Source organism: Paramormyrops kingsleyae, chromosome 11, assembly GCF_048594095.1.
Source record: "Paramormyrops kingsleyae isolate MSU_618 chromosome 11, PKINGS_0.4, whole genome shotgun sequence".
NCBI classification, from domain to species: Eukaryota; Metazoa; Chordata; class Actinopteri; order Osteoglossiformes; family Mormyridae; genus Paramormyrops; species Paramormyrops kingsleyae.
In genome coordinates, this window is record NC_132807.1 from 29,028,248 (window position 1) to 29,052,714 (window position 24,467).

A 24,467-nucleotide genomic window follows, 5' to 3' on the forward strand; every position below is an offset into this window, starting at 1 on the left:
TTATGCATTATTTATATGTTTATTTATTTGCTATTTATTTATTTATGCATGTATGTATGTCTGTATGTATGTATGTATGAAGAATTAATCGCCCCCTCCATTAGCATTAGCAATCTAGCTATACAATCAATCCCTGAAGCACTGGCCCGCGGCCTGTCGGTGCTGATGCTGCCGGAGAACCGCAGAGCCTCTCATTGGTCAGAGCCTCGCCGGTCTCCTGGGCGGGTGACGTCACCGCTGCTGGAGAATCAGCATCGTCCTTTGTGAGGCAGTGCGGCGCAGCGGCGGCAGCTCGCTATAAAACCCTCCGGTCGGTGCATAGCCAGCTTTCTGCTGACGGCTTACCTCAGACCCGTATTTCCTCCTTCACACTCGCAGGAATCACACAGGACAGAGGGAAAGGATGCGAGAAATTGTTCACATTCAAGCTGGCCAGTGTGGCAATCAGATTGGAGCCAAGGTAAAAACCATTACAGATGAAAATTCAGTCGTTAATTTAATATGCATTACTTTGCATTCATAATAATGTAAATGAAGTGTCCCGACTTTTATCAGTCTTCTATAGATCTACTTGTTATAACAGTTGAGCGACAGTAGCCATAACTTGTTCTAGAAACAGCGATAGCATTGTGAACGACGCTAACAAGACATAAGTTAATGCTGTGAAAATGACTTTGACTGCATTGCCTGACGGTGTGCCGTAGACTGCCGCTGATTGACTCCTGAAATATATGACCACGCCCCGCAATGCAGAAGGTCTGCCTGAAGTGAACGTTATATAGCCGGATTCATAGAAACAGCGAAACATTTTTAAAGTTTTTAAAAGGAAAAATGTGGGGCGTGGAGTTTCCTTATTATAAATTAACTAAAACCGAGCAGAAAAAGTGCAAGCCGAGCTGTGTCTAGAAAGTTTATTTAACAGTTAAAGGAATGAAAATGAAATGTTAAAGCTGAACGTGCGCTTAAATGCGGAAAGGCTTCAGCAGTGCCAGTCGCCACATGCCACACCCTCAGACTGCAGACTGCGAACAAAGCCGCCGGTCCGGTCTGCAACTGCCACCATCCGTCAGCAGTGCACATTCTGCTCATTCATCCCTCTCGCTAGGAACGAGGCACTCTGCCATCCTGCAATTACAGCCGTGATTATCATTGCAGATGAGAACTTACTCTCCGTTTGCAAGCATTTCATGCATGACTCACCCTTGGAGCGAGAAACAGCGTCGCCCACTTGAATTTACGGGGTTTTTAATTTTGTGCCTCTTACTTGCCTAATACGAAATCCTTACTTACAAAGCTGCAAAAGCTGTCTCTTTCACTGAAAAGGGTTTTTTACGAAAAGGAAGCTATTCCATCTCGGTGGCTGTACCATAGTATGCTTCCATAATCACATCAGTCCTGCAAATAGATTTTCTGTAACTCCTGCAGTATAGTAAATGCTTATAATGCACCAAGTCATTAGATAATGGCGAATTTAAGGTGTTAGGGGGGGTTATTAACCCTTTCAGTGTTCATGATTTAATTTGGCTTGAGTTAGTTGATTTTCTCACTTGTACTGATCAGTTGCAGTAGAAATGTCCCTCTTAGTTTTAAGCATGTGCCATTGTCTCTGGGTCTCATCCAGCCTGCTGCCACGGCTTATCTTCGGTCATATTACTGTTGCCAATTTTCTTACAGATCATAAATAAATGCAGCTATATTGCATGCAGTTTGAATCAAACTCTCCAGTTTAACCCAAGTGACAAACTTAATGGTTTTTGCATGTAAGAATAAGAGCAAAACCAGTTTATAACAGTATTTTTATAATGTAATTAATATCAGCAGGGACACCTATTCTTGTGCGTGAACTGAACCCAGTTTGGCCCACATTACACCAGCTCTGATACATTTCGCCCAAGATGCACCTGGCATCTGACTTTCTATTGTCTCAAGCAGCCCAGCAGCCACTTAGTGGGTTAATGACCCCAACTGAAGGACAGGAATGAGCCTCACAAATGGTGTTACCATCCCACAATGAAGGTGGCCTGCAACATTTTGCATATATTAATATGAACCATTTTATTGAAAGAACAATTTCCATTCATTCTATAGCTGACTTGCATTTATTGATTACCTTTTATAATTTCAGCATTACATTTAGTACCATGGATTAATGATGTTACTGTGTGAGACTTACTAACTAAAATCTCTTCAACATTTCAGGGTCTTACTGCCTTTTCATTTTATGCTCTGTGGCTTTAAAATGCATTCAGCAAGCATCCACCAGAAATGAATGAAATCATTAAAAAATGCAGCATTTAAATGGACTGAATTGCAGTGGGAAGGTAACAGGACTTGACAGCAACCTAAAATGGCAACTGAAGCATCTCACATTCTCACATGCTGATGCCATTTAATAAATATTAGCCATGAAGAATGGGATTCCCAGCACTAAGGCTCTGCCTGATCTCCTCTCCCTGCGGGCAGATTGTAAGGCAGTCGTATTGATTCCTGTATGGGATGTGGCATGTGCTGGGCATCTCATTGGTCTGTAGGGACCGTCTCAGAGGGGGAGGGTGCAATTTCAGCATGAATCGATGCACGTCAATCTCCATGCTGCTTTGAGAAAATGCACAGTCATGCCCCCGTAACACGGGGCTGGACGCCCCCCCCCCCCTTGCGGTGGGGGGAGGGGTGTGCAGGATGAAGGCCACACCTCACACCAGGCTCATGGGCACCGGGTTAGATGCATGCAGGGTGGAGCGGCTGGCCCCTTCTAGGTGACTTCACATGCATCGCAGCTGTCACTCACTGCTGGGGGGGAGGCAGAGGAGAAAGGTGGGGGGCTGGGCTGCTGGAAGAGCACAAAGGGAACCACCCATTCAGCAGAAAGCAGGGGGGAACACTGATGCATGATGACTAGAGCTGATTCAGTGGTGCGGGGGGCTGGAAAAGCTTGGAGGTGCGTCTGTTCTGTTGCTGCACAAAAGGAGAAACAGAGATTCCAGAAAACCGGCATAGATGTCACCGAATGTCCCCTCTGAGAAGCTGGTTGTGGGTCCACTGACAGACACAGTACCGTAGTACATTCCGTCGTTTGTCTATAGCAGGGGCGTAACTTTGGGGGGATTGAGGTCTCCACCCATTTAGGGGGATTTTTTTTTTGGGGGGGGGGAAATCTTTTGGGGAAGGGAGCTGGAGGGGGGGGCTGGATGACATAATGGAATGACATCATGGTCTCAGCTTGATGGAAATTGTAGAAGTCAGTTCAGGACGGCACATCTGCCACATCATCGTTTCTCCATCTGAGCTCAGATTTCCCACCAGGACACACACATCCACATGCCTCGTGATGGGGTTTGAAGACAAAGGAGACAAAAAAAAACAGCCTGTACATGGGAAGGGGAAGGAGATGGACCCCCACCCCCACCTCCACAATCCAATCTCTTTTGGTGCACCTGCTACAGCCAGCAGAAGTGACTAAATAATGTGAACCCCCAGAATAGCATCCTAATTACCAATTTAGATACAGGATAGCATCTGTGCCGGAGGGTGGTGGGACACACTCTGACATCACCCCCGGTGTGGGGGGGGGGGGGTGGATGGAGATGAAGCAGTACGGGGAGCATTGTTCAACCACTCTCTGAGGAAGGAGGGGCCTGTTATAGATTGTCTTAGAGGGTGGGGGAGGTGAGGTGGGCTGTCAGTGCCCCCCCCCCTTTGCAGGAAAAGACGGGTTTGCTTTGTCATGGCTTATAATGAGCTGCCTGGACCTTGGCCCTCCGTGTTTGTCAGGCTAAATGCCGTGTAGATTAAGCTTCCCTTTTTATCAGATCTGCAACACCCCTTGGATCAGATTTTTTTTTGTAGGGGTCTGATGTCCAACCCAAATAAAGAACGACGTCTGATACTTCATGTTTTTTTAATCATTCTGTTTCATGCCAGGTTGGTGTTAGGATGTGCTGCTTTTTTTATGAAACACAAATGTGTTGTAAAAGTGTGGGAAAACTGTAAAGGTCACCTTGTGCATGAAGCATGTAGTCAGGGAGCCCCAGAACCCGGCTGCATCTGCGGATTTATTCAGACAGATCAGCTTTAGGAAAATGTTTATGGGGCTGCTGGCTCAGACACTCATTCATTACTGGACACATAAAAAAGGCCAAACAAACTGTGAGGTAACAAAAAAAAGGAACAGAAAAGACAGAAGGAAGACTGCCAAGCACAGCGTTTGCTGGCGTGAAACACGCTTGGAGAAGAAGGCCTATAGAACTTCCTGGAGGAGATTCTACAAGAGGCCATGTGTTCCCATGGCGATGCAGCCAGCAAGCCTGTTTTACAACTGACTAGAGCGATGGGCTCCAATTCCCTGAGTCATGTTTCTCTCATTGTGTCTGGCTGTCATTGTTTGCAACTTGCAAACAAAAATATGCTGATTCTGATTTTTGATGAATATTAAAATGGAACAAAATGATGGACAGATTGAGGAAGATGGTTCAGAAGTGCACTTCTAATGGGTAAAGTATTTTGGGGATTATTTTAGACAGATTGGGGGCAGCTGGTGGCCTAATGGGGGGTAAGCATCCTTGTGATTGAAAGGTTGCTGGTTTGAATCCCCAACTAGCAAGGTACCCCCCCCCCCCTCCCCAAAACACTGCTCCCCAGGTGCTAAATAATGGCTGCCCACTGATATGTTACTTATGGGTTAAATTCAGGGACCACATATTGTTGTCGTGTGTCAACAATGACAAATAATCACTTTCACTTTTTATTTGTTGTCCAGTTTCGCTCAGCTAAGTCTTTTATCAGAAATCTCTACAGTACTGTACTGTAAGTCTGATTGTAAATGAAAGTAAGTGATATCATATAGAGTGTGTGCTGGATTCAGTCTGATAAGTTTATGTCTGTTATGAGTATTTGCAGTTTATATCCAAGCTTCGCTGTTTAAGCGTGTAAAGCTGCAGTCATCAGCAGACGTAGTCATACTGTGCTCCCTTTGCCTTTGCAGTTTTGGGAGGTGATCAGTGATGAACACGGCATCGACCCCACTGGGAACTATGTGGGAGATTCCGATCTCCAGCTGGAGAGGATCAGCGTCTACTACAACGAGGCCTCGTGTGAGTAGCAGCGTCCCGGCCGGGCCGCACGTGTCTGCCCGCGGTCTGTCAGAGACCCGCAGCATCACGCTTAAACTGCCCACCTCTCAGCTTCCAGTGCCTGCTGTCTACATCCCTTCTACTGCCTATTATCTGTAAATGATATTCCACTGTTATTTCCAGTGATATCAGACGTGAGGCTTTGAAACCAACAATTGGTTTTATTATCAGATGCTTTTAATTAAAGACTGACTTAATGCTTCTTATTAAATATTTTGTTCTCTTTCCAATGCCATAAGGCAGTGAGTAATAGTACTCGCAACCCCAAGTACCATGGGTCATGAAACACATTTCATGAGTAATTATTGTGTATTTACCAAGCTTGGACAATGGACTGGGGAAAAATAAGCTTTCTATACTGGGCAAGGAGCAAACATGCAAATGAATCACCCACAAAGGAAATATCCATCCATCCATACTCATATTCTCTTACAAGATATCCATAAATATGAATGGAAAATTTCCGATTGTATAACTATTCAGACTGACATCAAAATTTTTCTATATAACTTGTAGTATAATAGGCTAATACTGTATGCGGTTTACTTCATAATAGTAATATGATCGCATTAAGTAGATGTTTATAGCATAGGCATAAGAGGAATAAGATTATCCAAGTAATTGTGGCAGTGTGATCCTTGAAGTAATTTGTACTCTGTTCTTCCTCCAGCTTCCAAATATGTGCCGAGAGCCATCCTGGTGGACCTGGAACCCGGCACCATGGACAGCGTTCGCTCTGGAGCCTTCGGTCACCTGTTCAGACCCGACAACTTCATCTTTGGTTAGTGGAGTTCTGCGCCTCAGGTCCTGTAGACCCGCTGGCTGGGAGCCCCTTTCAGGCACCCAAGAAGTATCTCTCCCTGGGTTACATTTGGGTAGGCTGTGCTGTGACATTAGCGCCCCCTGTGGCCGAGACCCTGAACTCACATTAAAGGCACTCACTTGCAAACACGTTTTCCTCTGAATATTTTCGTCCTGCATTTATATCGTGTCAGTGGTTTCACTGTATATCCAGCACTGATCTATATTATTTGATTTACCAAAACTGCTTAGCTAATGCAGGGTTGTGGTGAGTCTGGCAGGGCACAGGGCACAGGGCACAGGGCACAAGGCAGGGCACACCCTGGACGGGATGCCAGTCCATCACAGGACCCAAGGCAGGGCACACCCTGGACGGGATGCCAGTCCATCACAGGGCACAAGGCAGGGCACACCCAGTGCAGAAACTCTCGCACCCACAAGTTTACACTAGGGGCAAATCAGAGACTCCAGCTGCAAACTACATGTCTTTAGACTGGGCTGATGTGCCACCCCATGCTCTACATATGTATGTATGCCAAGAGAAATAGGTGCCCTAGTATTTGAAGGCTGGCTGGCTTGAGGGTGGAGCAAACCATCTTTGGAGGGGTGCCTCTCCTTCACTGCGCTGCTTCTGAGATCCTGCAGTGAAGCTGTTTTCATGCTTTTCAACCGCAAACACAGTAACTATGGCTGAGATTAACTCTTCAAAGAGCATAACTGCTTCATTCAGTATTATGACTGGCGATCCCACTTCCACTATTTTTTTACTAGATCCAAACTACTGCAACAGTGCTAGAACAGGAAGACACTTCAATTGAATGAATGAATGAATGAATGAATGAATGAACGAACAAATAAATGGTAAATGAATGGATGGATAGATTGATGAATGAATGAATGTTACATTTATATAGCGTTTTTCATGACACCCAAAGCACCCTCCAGAACCAATGGGAAGCCACCACCATTGTGCAGCACTGACCCGGATGCTGTGACAGCAGCCATTCTGCTCCAGCACGCTCTGCACACAGTAGCTAAGGTGATGAAGGGGCAGGAGAGAATTCAACAGTTAGATACAGGGGATGATTAGGAGGCCAGATATGAAAGGGCCACAGTGGGCAGTTTTATCCAGGGCATCTGGGTACCTCGCCAGCTCTTTCAAAAGATGCTTAAAAATCTTTTATGTCAATTGGACATGTCTAAGCTTTGTCATCAAATACCAACAGGCGTCCTGTTTAATAGACAGGTATTAGACAGGTATTAGACAGGTATTAAAGATGCCATTGTCCTCAGAGGAGAATTCAGTCGCACTTTACCGTTGTTTATCTGAAATGAATATGATCATGAATGTGGTTGTTGTATCTCTACAGGCCAGAGTGGGGCTGGAAACAACTGGGCCAAGGGTCACTACACAGAAGGGGCGGAGCTGGTGGACTCAGTGCTGGACGTGGTGAGGAAGGAGTGTGAGAACTGTGACTGTCTGCAGGGATTCCAGCTGACACACTCGCTGGGCGGGGGCACCGGCTCGGGCATGGGCACCCTCCTGATCAGCAAAGTGCGTGAGGAGTACCCCGACCGCATCATGAACACCTTCAGCGTGGTGCCCTCCCCCAAGGTCTCCGACACCGTGGTGGAGCCTTATAACGCCACACTGTCCATCCACCAGCTGGTGGAGAACACAGACGAGACCTACTGCATCGACAACGAGGCTCTGTATGACATCTGCTTCCGCACCCTGAAGCTGGCCACGCCCACTTACGGGGACCTAAACCACTTGGTGTCGGCCACCATGAGCGGGGTGACGACCTCCCTCCGGTTCCCCGGCCAACTGAACGCAGACCTGCGCAAGCTGGCTGTCAACATGGTGCCCTTCCCACGCTTACACTTCTTCATGCCCGGCTTTGCCCCACTCACGGCCCGGGGCAGCCAGCAGTACCGCGCCCTCACCGTGCCCGAACTCACCCAGCAGATGTTCGACGCCAAGAACATGATGGCGGCTTGCGACCCGCGGCACGGCCGCTACCTGACGGTGGCCACCGTCTTCCGTGGCCGCATGTCCATGAAGGAGGTGGACGAGCAGATGCTGGCCATCCAGAGCAAGAACAGCAGCTACTTCGTGGAGTGGATCCCCAACAACGTCAAGGTGGCTGTCTGCGACATTCCACCCCGCGGCCTCAAGATGTCGTCCACCTTCATCGGCAACAGCACGGCCATCCAGGAGCTCTTCAAGCGCATCTCCGAGCAGTTCACCGCCATGTTCCGCCGCAAGGCCTTCTTGCACTGGTACACTGGTGAGGGCATGGATGAGATGGAGTTCACTGAGGCCGAGAGCAACATGAACGACCTGGTGTCCGAGTACCAGCAGTACCAGGATGCCACGGCTGAGGAGGAAGGGGAGATGTACGAAGATGATGAAGAGGAATCTGAGGTGCAGGGGCCAAAGTGAACATTTTAGAAGTAATTGATGCTCCAAGCTATCAACTGTGAAGAGCAAATGGGGCTCAGTCACCCCCCAGTCCCTAAGCTCTCTACCTCCCTTTTCCTATTAGAGTGTCTCTGCTAACGCTCTGCAGCAGTTACTAGTTCACTTACATCTCACTGATATTCCTTGACCTGCTGGGAGCCTTTTAGGAATTTCCCAAATGGGCTATTTAGTCAAAATGTGCTAAATAAAGAAATATTTCACACAGAATGGATATGCTTTAACGGCTTTCGATTCATTTGTTGGCATTATCTCAAAGTTTCCTCACACTTCATTTCCCCCTGATTTTGAGTCGTTATTTTCGGTAATATCTAATGAGAATAATGATGGACAGAAATAATCCCATGAGGATTTATAACACAGATAAAAGTTAAAAATACCACTGATCCCAGAGGTGATGCCTGGCTGGGCTGTGCCGTGGCAATGGGAAGCAGTTTTGGCTTGAAGCAAGGGCATTCTTGCGGTTTCTGATCTTTCCTCAGAGCCAGGGAGAAGGGTGATCACGATGTGAGCCTAACTATTCTTGTAATTCCGAACAAAGCCACCATTTATAATAGGAACGCCACTGGCCTGAAGCTCTTTGATGCTGACAGCCTTTACGTGACTGGACATGAAAAGTCATGGGTAAGATGGCCTCCTTACTCTATTACATCTTTATCTTAAGGACACAATTGGCCCTTTTTACAAACTCCCAAGTGCCCTTCCCCAGTCTCTCTCATGCTGTGAATATAAATTAACTGTTAGCTGATGACCCGTTGTGTCTGAAACATTATTTGTAATTCCTTATTGACTTCTTGATTTTGAATAAATATATGCACACATCCCACATACTTGCATCAATGGCAAAAGCTGACCAATTATAACCCTTGATAAAGCTCATGAATTATGTATTGCTCATTATCATTCATCAGCCTAATTCAGCCCATCGGAGACTGAGCTGGGGAAGGAGGGCAGGTTGTGGTTGATGTATTTTTCCTTGTGAGAAGGAGCCATTGAGTCACAAGGCTCTGTGCCGCATTGGGTGCTTTTCATGAGGACAGAAAATCTTTCCGGGTTGATTTAGCTGCTGCGTTGCAGCCACAAGAGATGATGGAGAAAAAAGGCACAAACCATCCAAAAGTTCTGATGGTTTAGGCACGAGGACAGAGCCACAGAGTATCTTCACTGAATTACATAAAACCCAGTGGTTAGCAGTAGTACTGCTATATGGTACAGATTTTATCCAGCAGGCTTCCGAATGTTCAATGTCTTCCTATGGTAATATCCAGTCTCTGCCAATATCCATAAATACTCCAGAGTAGACAATCTTGCAGCATATTTTGATCATAAATATTTAACATCTGGTATTTATATGATAATGATTACAATCAGTACCAAAGTGACAAGGCGGTTAGAATCTGATGAAATCTAATGTTCTACCAGCCTGTGGAGCCTCCTGGGGCTTTTTCTTCATCGCCCAGCTTTGAGGATGTTAGAACTGCTTAATTATTGATGTCTCCATGATGATGGAGCCAGCATCCCCTGGGGCCCAGGCACCAGCTGTGGATGATTCATCTTCTGCTGCTCCAGTACTAAGTGGCGTCTTCATTCTCCTGCATCCACATTCTAAACCTTTCTGTTGGTTCTCCTGTCCAAGATGTTCATCTCCCAGAAGGCAAAAGTGCATCTGGCTTCCAAAAAGCCTGGATACTGGAAACAAATGAAAAGAGCAAACTGTGGGGCATCTTCAAAATCTGAATTTTATAATTGTCATAGATTGCAGAAAAAGGCAGAATTTTGAAGCTTCATCTGACAGAAGAGTATACACATTGTTTTATGGAGTTTTAAAGAGACTAACAAAATTTAAATTAATTTAAAAAAAAACAAAAAAAAAACCAGACTTAATTTAGAATTCGTGTACAATACGGGGGCGTGGCTAGAGATTTTGGGCCCCCAACCCTGACAAGTCCAATTATGTTCCAAAAACATTTTTAAGGGCCCAGGAATCATCCTAACTCCCCCCCCTCCCTGGCACCCTTGATACTATATGTTGATTTTTGTTTGATGAATCATATAGTTCACTCTCAGCATCTTCGCAGACAGCCATGTCCACCCAAACGGTAACCATTCAAGTTTCTGTTACGTAGCATCAAAGCTGAGGGGCTCCTCTCACACTCGGGGTCTCATTACTTCTGTAGTCCAAATCCATAAAGTCTTCTGAAGCATCTGGACAACTGAATCTATTATTTATGATCCCCAGTGTCTGGCGTAAGCATGACAATCTTTTATCAGATTTCAGTTATTCCCATTGAAAGTCTTCTAAGTGCAACATTCGATTAATTACATTTTTAAAAGAAAAAGAATTAAAAAGAAAGCATGAGAGGAGGGGGAGCTACATTCCCGGGAAATGGAACTGCATAAATTTTAGAGGAGATATGAATATAAATGCTGTATTATAATCAGCCTCCTAGAACGAAGCAGCGCTTGGTTAGCTTGGAGGGGAGCCGCGCGCTCCCCGTCTCCATCGCTGCACGGATCCGTACACTAGAGGGCAGCACCGACGCGGCTTCCCCTCTAGCGGCATCCACCATAGAAACGCGTCTTCCGTCACCGAAATTCGCAGCTCCTTAAATGAATACCAGAACCGGCGGCGGCTCTGCAATTAAAGTCACTGTTTTTAGTAGGTGGAGAAGTACAAATGTCTTCCAGTTTTGGCTGTACGGCGAAACACTAATGGGGTAAGTGTAGCGGCCGTACCTGGCGTTGCTGTCGTCACCGGGGCCGCTGGCAATAGCGGCTAACATTCACTGCTGCCTTCGCGAGAACAGTGACACGCCGTAACTACCGCGCGCATTCGCATAACTAGCTGCCTATCTGTTAGTCAGCCCCCAAAGGAGTCCGTGCATTCACATAACTAGCTGCCTAACTGTTAGTCAGCCCCCAAAGGAGTCAGTGCATTCACATAACTAGCTGCCTAACTGTTAGTCAGCCCCCAAAGGAGTCCGCGAATAAACTAGCAAATCCGATATGTTTACCACTGAAAGTGCCGATGTCCTTTTCTGCAGTTTATTTGACTTATATTATCTAGCAGTCCTTTTCAAGCTTAACACTGTATTGTAATTTTATGCATGAACCAGCTAGAAGTGCATTCAGGTGAGAGAGAAATACATTATAATAAAGGAACAGCGGGTTAAGGGTGAAAGTGTTCGGTTGCATTTCTTTAGTTAATGCAGGACGGTCGGGTTTCGTCCCTTGTTTACATCCACAGACAGCTGCCCTCATCCGTCCACTACAGCTTTTCCCAATGACTTCTGTCTTTTAGATCATGTGTCACGTTGTTTTTAAGCATCCCCCCCGCCGGGCCCCGGTCTGTCCCGTCCCTCCGTACACAGCAATGGCGCCTTTGCGCTGTTTGTTTACGTCCTGCGATCTGCTCCGTGTTTCTTTAAGCACATAAACCACAAACCATCGCCCATCGCCCAGTACTTCGTCAGTCAGTTTTAGTGCTTTTTAACCAGTGTGTCACTCTTTATTTTCCTAAAAGCCCATATTGTATAAACAAAATAACGTAGCTGTGTGAAGGGCAGAGTTGCCAACTCCGGTCTTCTGGCTGGAGATTTCAGTTCGAGACGAGTCTGCACACACATGCACACTTATTTCCATGCATGTAACAGTTTCGTTGGGTTTGCAAACTGCCCCGACGCTTTTGATGTAACTAATTTTATGTTTGTAATGGAATACTATAGATTTGCTGGAAGAGTCACAAAGCGTGAGTGTAACGCCAGGTGGGACGTGAGAGTTGGAGATGCATAGGGGTGGGCGATCAATGTCTGCTCTCTGCAGATGTAGCTGAAGAGATGGAGTATGATGAGAGGCTTGCCCGCTTTCGCCAAGGCCACCTCAACCCCTTCGACAGAGGAGAGGAGGGTGGTGCCAGAGAGGATAAGGATCCTCCTCTACCTGGTGAGTGGCATCTCAAGACCCAACCTGTAAATGTATGAGAACGGGACTAGAACCTGGTCTGTATTTGTGTAGACCAGGGTTGGGGAAGCTGATCCATGGAGGGCCGGTGTGGGTTTTTGGGATGACCTCTCAATCAGCCAATAACAGTGGGTCCCCAGGACTGGCGTTGAGAACCACTGTTTTATTATTGGCTGACTGAGAGGCCATCCCAAAAACCTGCACCGGCCCTCCATGGATCAGGTTCCCCACCTCTGGTGTAGACCATCAACATGGTCTAAGTGTCCATGATGTGCTCACCATGGCAGGTTGTATGAATGTGAAGTGAAATTGGAAAGAAAGACTGCTTCCTCATTTTTTCTCCCTAGTCAAAGGTTGCTTCTAAATGTAGGCGGTAAGTCCGTCCCTATTCGTGGAGCTGTGCTCAGTTGTATAAGCATTCAGTGTTTTATAAACTGCAACACAGCATGTTCCTGAGCTTCTTACTTAATGTTACCATCTGATTGTCCCATATCGCCCCTCCCGAGGTCAGCCATGCTGTATTGTGAGATTTACGCAGGTATTTTCTTTATATTTTTCATGTGGGATACAGACGAGATCACCTGTCTCTTGTCTTAGGGATGTGTTCTTCTTCTGTCTGGTTCCTTTGGAAGTTTAATCCAAGTGCAGTTTTGCCTTTCGTTTAATTCTCACTGGCGTTTTCTTTCTTTTTCCTTATTGAATATATGTCATATCATGGAGTTGTAATATGCTGCTAAATTATGTAATTGTTTAATAATCTTGACATTCAATTTTCAGTTTTCTACCAAACGCATTCTTATTTTTACTCTTTTATTTGTAGATGAGGAAGACAAACAGTCATGTATTTAATGCTTGAGACGTGCTTCTAATTAAAATCTTACCTTCTTACATTTTTGTTGCTGCATGTCAGAGCAGTGTTCTAGTTTAGTAGGGTAGCTGAATATATTGGACCTAAATAATACACTGTCAGTTCAGTTGGCTAAAGTGTCCCTGAAAAATACTCATTTGTTTATTCAGTATGGCGCTAAAGTTTTAGGCTGCCAAAGAAAGTTGTTTAAATGATGTGTGTGTGTGTACTGAATACCCAGGTAAATAGCTTTAAACATTATCTGTGATGCCTAAGCCATATACACAGTACTGAATTGCACTGTCCTGTATGTCTGTAATATTGAGTATTTTAATATATTTTGATATCATTTGTTGTGATGACTCTGCTAATTATCCTGTTTCTGGTCCATTCCGTTGCTTCTCACTGACCATCATGCCTGCAGAGGTGAAGCCAGGCCTGTTTTCCTCCGAGGCGAAGAGCCAAAGCTCGGACCGGACCATGGACCTGGGTCTGGCTGAGGACCACTTCTCCCGGCCTGTCGTAAGCGTTTCTGATGGTCCGCTCTGCCTGCAGTGAAGTTCAGTCATGAGTGCCTTCACCAAGTTAGAGCCACTGATGTCATCTGCTAAGCAGTTTATTGGAATTTAATGAATACACCAGAATTGTGTATCTGAACATTACACTCAGTCACAATCATCATAAATATTACAGATGTTGTGTCGATTTGCTTTTAATTAATTTCAATTTTGAGAGGACAGTCGGATCATTCCAATTTAATTCAACAACTGGCCTTTGCCATTTTTGATTTTAATTAAATTTGGCATGTGAATTGTACATAAAGTTTTCTCTTAGAGATGTAGTATCCTTTCTACCCCACGGGTGGCAAAAAAATATACTATTTAGATTGTTATCTTATTAGCGGTTACTTTTTTAACCTTTACAGGTACACAGTTCCTCTAAAGTTCTTTGGGAAGCTTAAAAAGAGCTTTTTATGGTGCTGCTTTTGGTTATTAAAACAGAGAAGGGCTTAGAGCAGAGGTCACTAACAGGCGGACCGCGGTCCGGACCCAGAAGCTGTCCCATACGGACCCGGACCGATAGCCAAAACAGAAAGTTATTTAAAACCTGACGGGGCGCTTCTACTTTAACCGGCGCACCTTTTGTAGTCTTTTCGGTAGTGGTTTAACATTAGAACCGCCGCTTCCCACGCCAAACGTCAAACGCCTTTGACCGCCAAGCAAGACGTAGTTCGGCGTAAGCAGCCCTTTGTCTGTGCTAATGTGTCATTAGTGTTAATAACAGCAGCGAAGCTAACACCCGCAACCGAAAAGCCGTAATGATCCTAACAGAGTGGCTGCTTAATAACAGCAGCGAAGCGAACACCCGCAACCAAAAAGCCGTAATGTTCCTAACAGAGTGGCTGAATAATAACAGCAGCGAAGCTAACACCTGCAACCAAAAAGCCGTAATGTTCCTAACAGAGTGGCCGATCTGTCCGATCTATAAGGCTACTTAAATATATATCACACTAAATAGTTAGACATTATGATCTTCCGGACCTTTGGTTCGAGAAATTTGGACCTCTTTAAATTTTAGTTGAATACTCCTGGCTTAGAGTAATAAGTCAGTTTTTACACTGAAATACATACAGTACACAAAAGGTTTTTTTGGAAATTTTTTAAATTAAAAGACAAGTCTGCACACACATGCACATGTATTTACATGTACTGTATGTAACAATTTTATTACTTTATAAATATTGTCTGTAGGGTTTACAAACTGCCTCAATGCTTTTGATGTAGCTAATTTTAGGTTTATAATGGAATGGCAGCCACCATAAGATGCCATCTTTCCAAGTCAGTTTGCCAGCTTTCTGTCCTGCTAGAGCTACTCTGGTCAACCACATGTGAATTGTTCGTGAAATGGAAACAGCTGGGAGAACGTTCAGTGGCCACACAGAATCGCCCGAGAGACTTGATCACCCGACATCGGTATCCAACATAAATGGCAACAGATCCCACCAGAAATGTTCCAATATCTAATGTAAGGCCTTTACATAAGAGTAGAAGTTATTGTAGCACCAAAGGGTGGACTAACTTCACATTAATACCCTTCGGAATGAGATGTTGGATAAAGTGGTATCCACATACTTTTGGCTGTACCGTGCAGGAGATGGTTCTCTCCTGGAATGTTCCATAGATCAGAGACTTGAAGCAGATCTCTGTTGTATGTTATAGCCAAATGGAAATCCAGTAAGTTCATTTGAGTTTTTTGGGTGAAGTGGAAAGTCCCTGCTCCCGGTCAGTGTTGTGACCCCGATGGTGTGTGTTGGGTGTGACGCAGGACTCTTTTGTGGCGTCCGATATCGAGCAGCTGAAGCAGGCGATCGAAGAGTGTAAGCGGCTGATTCTGGAGCTGCCCGAGCACTCAGAAAAGCAGAAGGACACAGTGGTTAAACTCATCCACCTTCGCCTCAAGCTGCAAGAGCTGAAGGTAAAGCCTGCTGTGGCCCATCTGTGCACCCTGCACGGTTTTCGTGGGGCAGGCGTTCTGTGGAAGCAGAGGATGTAGGGTGGGAGTCGGGCTTGGGTGGCATGCTGGCACAGCGCACACCGTGAAATACACAACCAGACACCAAAGCCAGTATATCACAACTTACCCTGGACCACATGTCTGTGGGCCCCTGAGCGAGGCCCTTAACCCCCAATTCCAGGAGAGCTGCATGTTGGCTGACCCTGCTCCCCCTCCCCCAAATTGGAGAGCAAGATGGAGCAGGGGAAGAGAAGAGTTCCAGTGTACCTGTACTCATACTTGTGCAAATGGCAAATGGACCTAAATGGACCTAAAGCTTTGGATCTGTGAATAGAGTCATACTCGCTAAACCCAAAACATCATTAGAACCATCAAAGCTTCCGCTTTACAATTTCCTCTTTCCTTTTTTGTCAGTAAAGGACTTGTCATCCCCATTTAAGATGCTAAGCTGGATTCACTTCCCCCAACCCCCCCCCCAAAACTGACACCACATGTCAGACTGGGCCGATTCAGTGGAGTGTGACAAACTCGTGCATTGATTGCAACATGCATTGTGGTATTAGTCAAACAGCACTGGATTCTGTAAGAACTTGCATAATTTCAGATCAACTCCATCGATGGGAAGCAGGAAAGTGAGCGAATGCACTGATACGTCCATGGCAGTGAGGTTAAGGAAGCTGGCGCCGAGCGTAGCAGTGAGGTTAAGGAAACCGGGGCCGAGCGTAGCAGTGAGGTTAAGGAAACCGGGGCCGAGCGTAGCAGTGAGGTTAAGGAAACCGGGGCCGAGCGTAGCAGTGAGGTTAAGGAAGCCGGCACCGAGCGTAGCAGTGAGGTTAAGGAAACCGGGGCCGAGCGTAGCAGTGAGGTTAAGGAAACCGGGGCCGAGCGTAGCAGTGAGGTTAAGGAAGCCGGCGCCGAGCGTAGCAGTGAGGTTAAGGAAGTCGGGGCCGAGCGTAGCAGTGAGGTTAAGGAAACCGGGGCCGAGCGTAGCAGTGAGGTTAAGGAAGCCGGCGCCGAGCGTAGCAGTTAGGTTAAGGAAGCCGGCGCCGAGCGTAGCAGTGAGGTTAAGGAAACCGGGGCCGAGCGTAGCAGTGAGGTTAAGGAAGCCGGCGCCGAGCGTAGCAGTGAGGCTGTAGGTGATGCATTCTTGGAGAGGGACGCTTCAGAGAACCAGCTCTGTGTGTTGAGTGCTGGTGGTATTTGTCACCCTGCAGGACCCTGAGGAGGATGAACCCAACCTCAGAATTCTGCTGGAACACCGTTTCTCCAAGGAGAAGAGCAAGAGTGTAAAGCAGACCTGTGACAAGTGCAGTGCCATTATCTGGGGCCTCATTCAGACCTGGTATACCTGTACAGGTGTGTGGGTCTTGGGTCACTTTTAACGGAGGCCTCTTATATTCGCATGCTAAAGAGTATTTTCCAGCATTTTAGCCCAGTAAAGCAAAGCAGATTTTTTCCAGCTGTGGTTAACAGCACGGCTTTCTCTCAATTTACGTTAATAATTTGTTCCTGAAAAACCACAGGAAATTGGAAAAAAAAACATAGATTGAAAACCTATTTCCATTATTTTAAATGGGAAAAAAATATAATGTTTTTCCATCCCAAAACAAAACCCTTCAAAAATATCCTATAAAAAAAGGAAAAGAAAAAGCATGTAAGATTAATTTTAACAAAAATAATTTCAGATAACCATAGGTACAAAAGAAAGACATAAAAATCACTTCTCGGTCAAAACAAAGGCTAAAAGGAAGGGAGGTACAATGATGCGTGTCGACACAAAGCAAGACCGCATGCTTATGATAAACCTGTTGATCCAGAACTCTGCATGCATGGATACTGGACCTGTGTGTCACATGGGTCCCATACGGTATTCTATGGCTGGAAACTGTTGTGCCAAGGAAATGTTTGGCTGAAACCATGTCAAAGTCAGTGTGTGTAGTGTGTTTTTTTAAGTGCATTCTTTGGTTGCAGAAGGTTATTTTGAGGAAATCGGTATGTTATTCGAAATCCTATATTAAAACTAAAGACCTGTCGTAGAGAAAAATGTAAACCGAATCGCTATACATTAACGTGTGTTACAAATCTCCTTAATCCTGAGAACATTAGTTTTGGGATTGAAGGCTGAATTTGTTTAATTTGCCAAACAACCGTTTTCAGTGTGTGCTTATGTGCTCAGCCAGACCAGAAAGACCAGAAAATAGCATTTCTCGTATTAGAGTCGTGCTTTGACTCTGCGTTGTGCACCTTGCACATGCAGTGAGGTCTTCTGGCTTCTGGCCATCATTGGGTGGGACCGAATGTCAGGAAAGTCAGAAATAGGTATGTCAGGAAGGGTTCCCAAGCAACAGGAACCACGTTTGAGGTCTCATTTTATTGGCCGATCTGTACCATCTCGAACAAAACCAGCTGTTGCTGAGCAACTATGGCATCTATTTTTTTCCTCATTAACTTTTAGTGGGCTGTGTCTGAATCTACTATAAAAGGAATAATAAAAATTAATCTGTTTATTAAGACATTCATCTGTGAGCATTTCATACACCCAGGAATTGTCTCATACTCATATTTGAGCTCATTTGAACATCGTATTTAAGTTAGTGAATCTCTTATGCATGTTTTACTTGTTTTTTCAAGGCTGTTACTACCGTTGCCATAGCAAGTGCATGAACCTCATCACTAAGCCGTGTGTGAGGTCCAAGGTCAGCCATCAGTCTGAGTATGAGCTGAACATCTGCCCTGAGACGGGGCTGGACAAACAGGATTACAGGTGTGCGGAGTGTCGGACGCCTGTGTCACTGAGTGAGTGCATCGTTACGGCAGCCCCACCCTCCCCTTGGTTTCAGACTGCTGCCCTCCCATATCCCCCTGATTACCCCCAGAAGCTCCACCCACGTCTGCCTTCCCATATCCCCCTGATTACCCCCAGAAGCTCCACCCACGTCTGTCCTCCCATCTCCCCCTGATTAGACCCCACAAGCTCCACCCACGTCTGCATTCCCATATCCCCCTGATTACCCCAAGAAGCTCCACCCACATCTGCCCTCCCATCTCCTCCTGATTAGACCCCACAAGCTCCACCCACGTCTGCCCTCCCATCTCCCCCTGATTACCCCCACAAGCTCCACCCACGTCTGCCCTCCCATCTTCCCCTGATTACCCCCACAAGCTCCTCCCACGTCTGCCCTCCCATCTTCCCCTGATTACCCCCACAAGCTCCACCCACGTCTGCCCTCCCATCTCCCCCTGATTACCCCCACAAGCTCCTCCCACGTCTGCCCTCCCATCTCCCCCTGATTACCCCCACAAGCTAAATGACTGAATTTTAGGGATCCCTGAGGTGAAAAGACAATAAACTGCTCTGCTTGCCCTAATCGTTGCCAGAATTCTGCATTCATTGCTTGAAATAAAGGAAGTACAGGGATAATTTTATTTGGGTTCTTAAGTGTCTCCTCAGTGAAGACGTATGGTGTTACAGAAATTGTACTTGTTTTGGCCTGAAGGGGGCGTACCCAGTGAGGCTCGACAGTGTGACTATACGGGTCAGTACTACTGCAGCAGCTGTCACTGGAATGACACAGGCATCATCCCTGCGCGTGTCATCCACAACTGGGAGTTTGAGCCACGCAAGGTGGGCAGACCATCTATCCTGAGCTTGTTTCATCCTGCTGTTCACTCTGTCAGGGTGACGACATGCAACCACACAGGGCTTCATTAATGATTGTGGTTCTGTTGCTGGCATGTGCTCTTATGATGCTTGTAGGACCAGTACTTTCTGATTGACTCATGCAATATATTTAGGAGCATTGTGGTCAGATTGCTGGTATGATGCAGGTATACACTATAAAACTGGATCGGCAGTCTCGCTGCAGTGAGTTTTGTTTACTGCAGCTTGGCTGTGATGATGTGTATATACGCAGTACTGAGTAACTGTAATGCCGTGCACATGCTCAGACTAGCTGCACAGTTACCTGACTGTCTTCTGTCATGCAGGTGTGCCGCTCATCAATGCGCTACCTAACCCTCATGATCTCCAGGCCAGTCCTGAAGCTACGTGAAATAAACCCCCTGCTCTTCAACTTTGTGGAGGAACTAGTGGAGATCAGGGTAGGTCCTGCAGACATTGCCACACAGTTTTTGCGGTGAAAGGCTAACCAGTTTCATGGTAAACCACGGTATAATTTCCAACAGTTTCACATTTGAAATATTAAAACCATGGTTGACTACTGCTTTTTTAAAAACTCACATTAAGTACTGTGCTGCATCAACCAAATGTACTTTTTGAACATTTTCAGCACATTTTAACAGTACCGTGAGGATACTGATAATCATTGATCATTTTGGTCACTATAATTGTGATATTAAATTTTAATACTGTTTCACCTCTACATAGTTTACTGTTTTAAAAATACAATTTCAGCTTTAACACAGTTTTACTACATGCTGGGTATTATTTATGAATGACTGCAATGAGCTGAGATCTACAATGGCCAGCCTACTAATCGGTATTCTATTTCCCACTGGTTCCAAGTAGCACTAGTCTGGAATTTGTAGATGGGCTTCAATGAGACCCTGGAGGAGCCATTTTGGCTGCAGTTGTCAGTCCTTTGCTGATGGAACTCTGTCTGGTCCCCCACAGAAACTACGGCAGGACATCCTGTTGATGAAGCCCTATTTTATCACATGCAAGGAGGCCATGGAGGCCAGACTGCTACTGCAGGTCAGTACTGTCTGATACCTGTGTGATACCTGTCTGATACCTGTCTGATACCTGCCTGATACCTGCCTGATACCTGTCTGATACCTGTGTGATACCTGTGTGATACCTGTGTGATACCTGCCTGATACCTGCCTGATACCTGCCTGATACCTGTCTGATACCTGTCTGATACCTGTCTGATACCTGTGTGATACCTGTGTGTTAACGGTGTGACTGACCTTGTCCTGCTGTCCCCACTGCTCCCCACTGCTCCCAGTAAGCATTATCTGGGGCCATTCCTTTTGCCAGCAACCATTTTGTAAAAGAAAAGCAAAATCCAAGGACTGCTGAAAGTCATTGTTTTTTACTTTTGAAAATTGACTAGAGTGAGCGCCACCTGCTGGTGTTTCTGTTACAGGAATTCATTTAAAAAGTCATGTGATGATTCAGCAAACAAATGTTTCAAAATCCACCTTATCAAGGGCTTTTATAATGACCTCTTTCATATGATTGGATATTTATAAAAATGTATACCTGTAGTAGGTACTTTGCCTAGAGGCAAAACAGCTCAGACGAACCTCTATCAATCATTGTCTAGTTCAGGGGTCACCAGCATGGTGCCCGCGGGCACCAGGACACCCCCAAGGACCACATGAGTCGCCCACGGACCTGTTCTAAAAATAGCACAACTCACCAGTGAGCAATGACTAAAATTTAATTTTATCCTGTTGCTATTCTTCTTTAATCACATTTGCATTTATATAGATTTGAAAATAATATCTAAAAAAGAAAACCTTTAAAACATGTTTATTATACATGAAGTTTAGATAAGTTTAGGAGGGAGTTTCAAACTGGTAGCCGTTCGTATGGCTCAGTACCTGTGAAGTAGCTCAGTTTTAAAAAGGTTGGTGACCCCTGTTCTAGTTCTACAATTCACCCCCTGCTGGCCATCAGAACAATTACAAAAATGTTTTTTTTAATCATATGAAAAGATTATTATTTATACTGATATATTTATTTAACAGACAATGAATTTAACATAATCGAGAGAGTCATGCTGAAGTGAAAAAGATGATTCAGGCCTGTCGCTGTCTATTCGAACACCTTTTAAACTCTGGTGTATCTGAGGATGTGGTCCTTTTCCTCCGGAGCTTCTTCCCGGTCCTCCCAGCTGCACATCACCCTGATTCCAGTAATGCCATTCACATAAGGATGTGTACACAGCTTTGCCATATCAGTGCTGTGTGCTCACCTCGTCCCTTTTCCCACCGTAGCTTCAAGACCGGCAGCACTTTGTGGAGAACGACGACATGTACTCCCTGCAGGACCTCATCGACATCTCCAGCGGCCGGCTAAGCTGCTCCCTCACTGAGATCCACACCACCTTCGCTAAGCACATCAAACTGGACTGCGAGGTGGGGGCTGTGCTTATTTTGGGGGAGGGTGAAGGGCAGCATTCTACACTACACCGCCCTGCTCAGTCACAGTGCAGGGTTTCAGTCATTTTTCTCTGTCCTATTCCCTCTCGCAGAGATGCCAGGCCAAGGGTTTCGTGTGTGAGCTTTGCAAGGAGGGAGATGTGCTCTTTCCTTTCGACAGCCACACGTCGGTGTGCCACGACTGCTCTGCGGTATTCCACAGGTCAGGGACCCCTGCCCCACCCTTTCTCTCAGCCTGGCCACCATGTTCTTACCCATCTTTGCCTACTGCTAAAACTTTAGCGAGTGTAATCTTATTGGCTGTTTAACAGTTCGTCACTGTGAAATACGTTAAAACATTTTACTTTCAAAGGGTTATTGCAGTTTAATGGGCACATGACAATTATCAGAAGAGTGTTCATGAATGGTAACTGTATCTGTGTTTGTTTGTCTTGTAGGGATTGTTACTATGACAACTCCACTACATGCCCACGATGCACTAGAATGACGGAGCGCAAACAAGACCTGCCGGACGAGCAGGACGTCGGCTCTTAAACCCGAGTCTGACTGTCAGACAGCGAAGGGCATTGGATTCCACTGGTGGCCGGTGTAAGGTGCCTTTTGAGATTGGTATGCCACAAATAGCATGAGCCCAGTTTTCATCCATGTCTTTCCATTCCTTGGTTGGTCGGCGCGGGTGTTTACAGCGGTGTTGCGCTCCATGCGCAGCATCTGACAGCAGCACAGGATGGAAGAGGGAAGCTGTTAAGCACTAAACAAGTGTCCCCATTTGCGTAGCAAACACACTGTGAACAGGGCCACATTAGACACTCTGCTCTGTGCATGTTGTGTTGCTGTTCTGATTGTATACGTACAGCTTTTATCTGTGCTGGGGTTATAACTGTGGTTATTGTTTACTGCAAAGTCAAATACTTGCATCCTAATTAAACTGTTGTACAGTAACAATTAAATATTATGTTCTGTTCAGCTGGTAACATATAGCCCATATTCTGAAGCCATTTCATAACACTAAAATAGCAGGAATTAACACTGTGTTTTGTCTAAAGGTAATTACATTACTGTTTTGTTTTCTGAAGTATTGGTCTCTGTGGGGTGCAACGCCAACCAGTTATAACTAGTTAGCGACATACAAAGTTTTGTGCCGTACCACGTAATGCCTGGGATTAGAGCTGTGCAGATGCGTTGTGCTCTCGTGGTGTACAAGTGTGATGATTCACATTAGTGAGGAAGTTAAAAATATTAAAGCAGTATATAAAAAGGAATATACAGCAGCCTCCAGTGAAAAGATTCCTGACTGTAACCGAAGTTTACAATCCCTCATTCTGCTAAGAGGTCTCATTATGAATGTGGTATGTGTGTCTATGCGTCTTAAAGTGTACATTATCAATATTAACAATCGTGATTTGAACCTTTATTGTGAGCCTGCATGCTTCGTGGAAGTAAAGCACATTCAATGGGGTAAAATCGCAGCTTATTTATGTCTTCACATGATGCATAAGTCCATTTTTTATAAACCCGGCAACAGTAAGAGACATTGTATCAAATATTACTTAATGATTTTACATATTTGCTGAGTTGTTTCAGCCTCCTTTTGAAATGATAAACCTACATATTTTAAAAGGATCAGTCTTACAGGTCTGTTGGTGTTTTCGGTAATTGAAACATTCTGCAGTAAATATGTACAGTTAATTTATTAATGTATGTAAATATTATGCATGAATAAAATTCTAATAATATGTTATATTTAAATGTGTAAAAGTGATTGCATAAATTCAGCTTCTGTTGCACTGTGTTGCAGTTATTTTAGATGGCAAAAATAGATGTAATTCAGAGCAAGGTAGATAACCAGTGCTGGACTCGCCATTTGCCATACCGGGCAATTTCTCGATAGGCCGGCATATCAAAATGCAGTTACCTGTAAATGCAATTAATTAATCTTCCTTTCCAACGGTTACTTTTTGGACCTAATTTTCATTAAATTAGGCATACCCATCTTCCAAACATTTCAGGATCATAGAAGGGCTTGGAACCTGTCCCAGGAAGGGATCATATCAGTTCATCGCAGGGCAAAACATGCACATACTTAGGCTGATTTAGAGATATCCGTTAGTAAGCAACTTGCACAACACACGAAGAACATAGGAACTCCACACAAGTGAAACAGAGGTGGGATTTGAACTCTATGATGATATCGTTAGGACTGAAATGGCTATGTACCACAAATTACGGTTTTGCAAGCATACGATGTACACAGTTCTTGATATGACACTGTAGTCCTTTTAAGTCAACGCCCACAAAATGTTCAGAGATATTTATCGAATACAATAACACAAGCGGGATGGGAAATTAAGATCGGTTACTCCCCTGAAGCGAGTACCTTAGACGGAAGGCGAGTACAAAATACTGCACATTAGTCTGCTGGTTAGTAAGAAATGCATGTCAGACTATATTTTCACTGAATTTGCCCAGTTAGCTAGTAGCAAAAATTCTTTAGTTCCACGCCTGGACACCAATATAACCAAAAATACACTGGCTTTAGTACAATTATATATACATATTTGAAATCGCACGCACATTACTGTTATACTAGAAGATTAAATTA

At 45.1% G+C, this 24,467-nt stretch overlaps 2 protein-coding genes and 1 long non-coding RNA gene across 4 annotated transcripts; 2 read left to right on the plus strand and 1 right to left on the minus strand.

Annotated features, from left to right (window-relative positions):
• The first annotated feature begins 241 nt into the window (after positions 1-241).
• On the plus strand, positions 242-8,622 carry LOC111832708 (tubulin beta-3 chain). The gene is made up of 4 exons (XM_023790366.2): positions 242-460; positions 4,982-5,090; positions 5,800-5,910; positions 7,301-8,622. The coding sequence occupies exons 1-4, from the start codon at positions 404-406 to the stop codon at positions 8,374-8,376; spliced, it is 1,353 nt and encodes a 450-aa protein (XP_023646134.1). The 5' UTR covers positions 242-403; the 3' UTR covers positions 8,377-8,622.
• On the minus strand, positions 8,289-11,694 carry LOC140593470 (uncharacterized). The gene is made up of 2 exons (XR_011993879.1): positions 11,427-11,694; positions 8,289-10,101 (listed from the first exon to the last, which is right to left on the minus strand). It is a non-coding gene; the product is annotated as an uncharacterized lncRNA (long non-coding RNA).
• On the plus strand, positions 10,956-23,606 carry def8 (differentially expressed in FDCP 8 homolog). Of its 2 annotated transcripts, XM_023790367.2 has the most exons (12): positions 10,956-11,129; positions 12,235-12,354; positions 13,644-13,741; positions 15,545-15,694; positions 16,948-17,089; positions 18,365-18,529; positions 19,231-19,358; positions 19,721-19,834; positions 20,367-20,447; positions 21,701-21,841; positions 21,958-22,067; positions 22,303-23,606. In XM_023790367.2, the coding sequence occupies exons 2-12, from the start codon at positions 12,249-12,251 to the stop codon at positions 22,397-22,399; spliced, it is 1,332 nt and encodes a 443-aa protein (XP_023646135.1). In that variant the 5' UTR covers positions 10,956-11,129; positions 12,235-12,248; the 3' UTR covers positions 22,400-23,606. The 2 variants fall into 2 exon arrangements, with proteins under 2 accessions (XP_023646135.1, XP_023646136.1); XM_023790368.2 differs by lacking the exons at positions 10,956-11,129; positions 12,235-12,354 and adding an exon at positions 12,760-12,910.
• The last annotated feature ends 861 nt before the right edge of the window (positions 23,607-24,467 follow it).

Excerpts from the sequence above, each read along its gene's own strand:
- LOC111832708 (XM_023790366.2), top strand. The coding sequence starts at position 404 with ATGCGAGAAATTGTTCACATTCAAGCTGGCCAGTGTGGCAATCAGATT. Across the intron at positions 461-4,981 it reads GCAATCAGATTGGAGCCAAG|TTTTGGGAGGTGATCAGTGA; the intron begins GTAAAAACCATT and ends TTGCCTTTGCAG. Across the intron at positions 5,091-5,799 it reads CTACTACAACGAGGCCTCGT|CTTCCAAATATGTGCCGAGA; the intron begins GTGAGTAGCAGC and ends TTCTTCCTCCAG.
- def8 (XM_023790367.2), top strand. The coding sequence starts at position 12,249 with ATGGAGTATGATGAGAGGCTTGCCCGCTTTCGCCAAGGCCACCTCAAC. Across the intron at positions 15,695-16,947 it reads TCAAGCTGCAAGAGCTGAAG|GACCCTGAGGAGGATGAACC; the intron begins GTAAAGCCTGCT and ends GTCACCCTGCAG. Across the intron at positions 19,835-20,366 it reads AGGAACTAGTGGAGATCAGG|AAACTACGGCAGGACATCCT; the intron begins GTAGGTCCTGCA and ends GGTCCCCCACAG.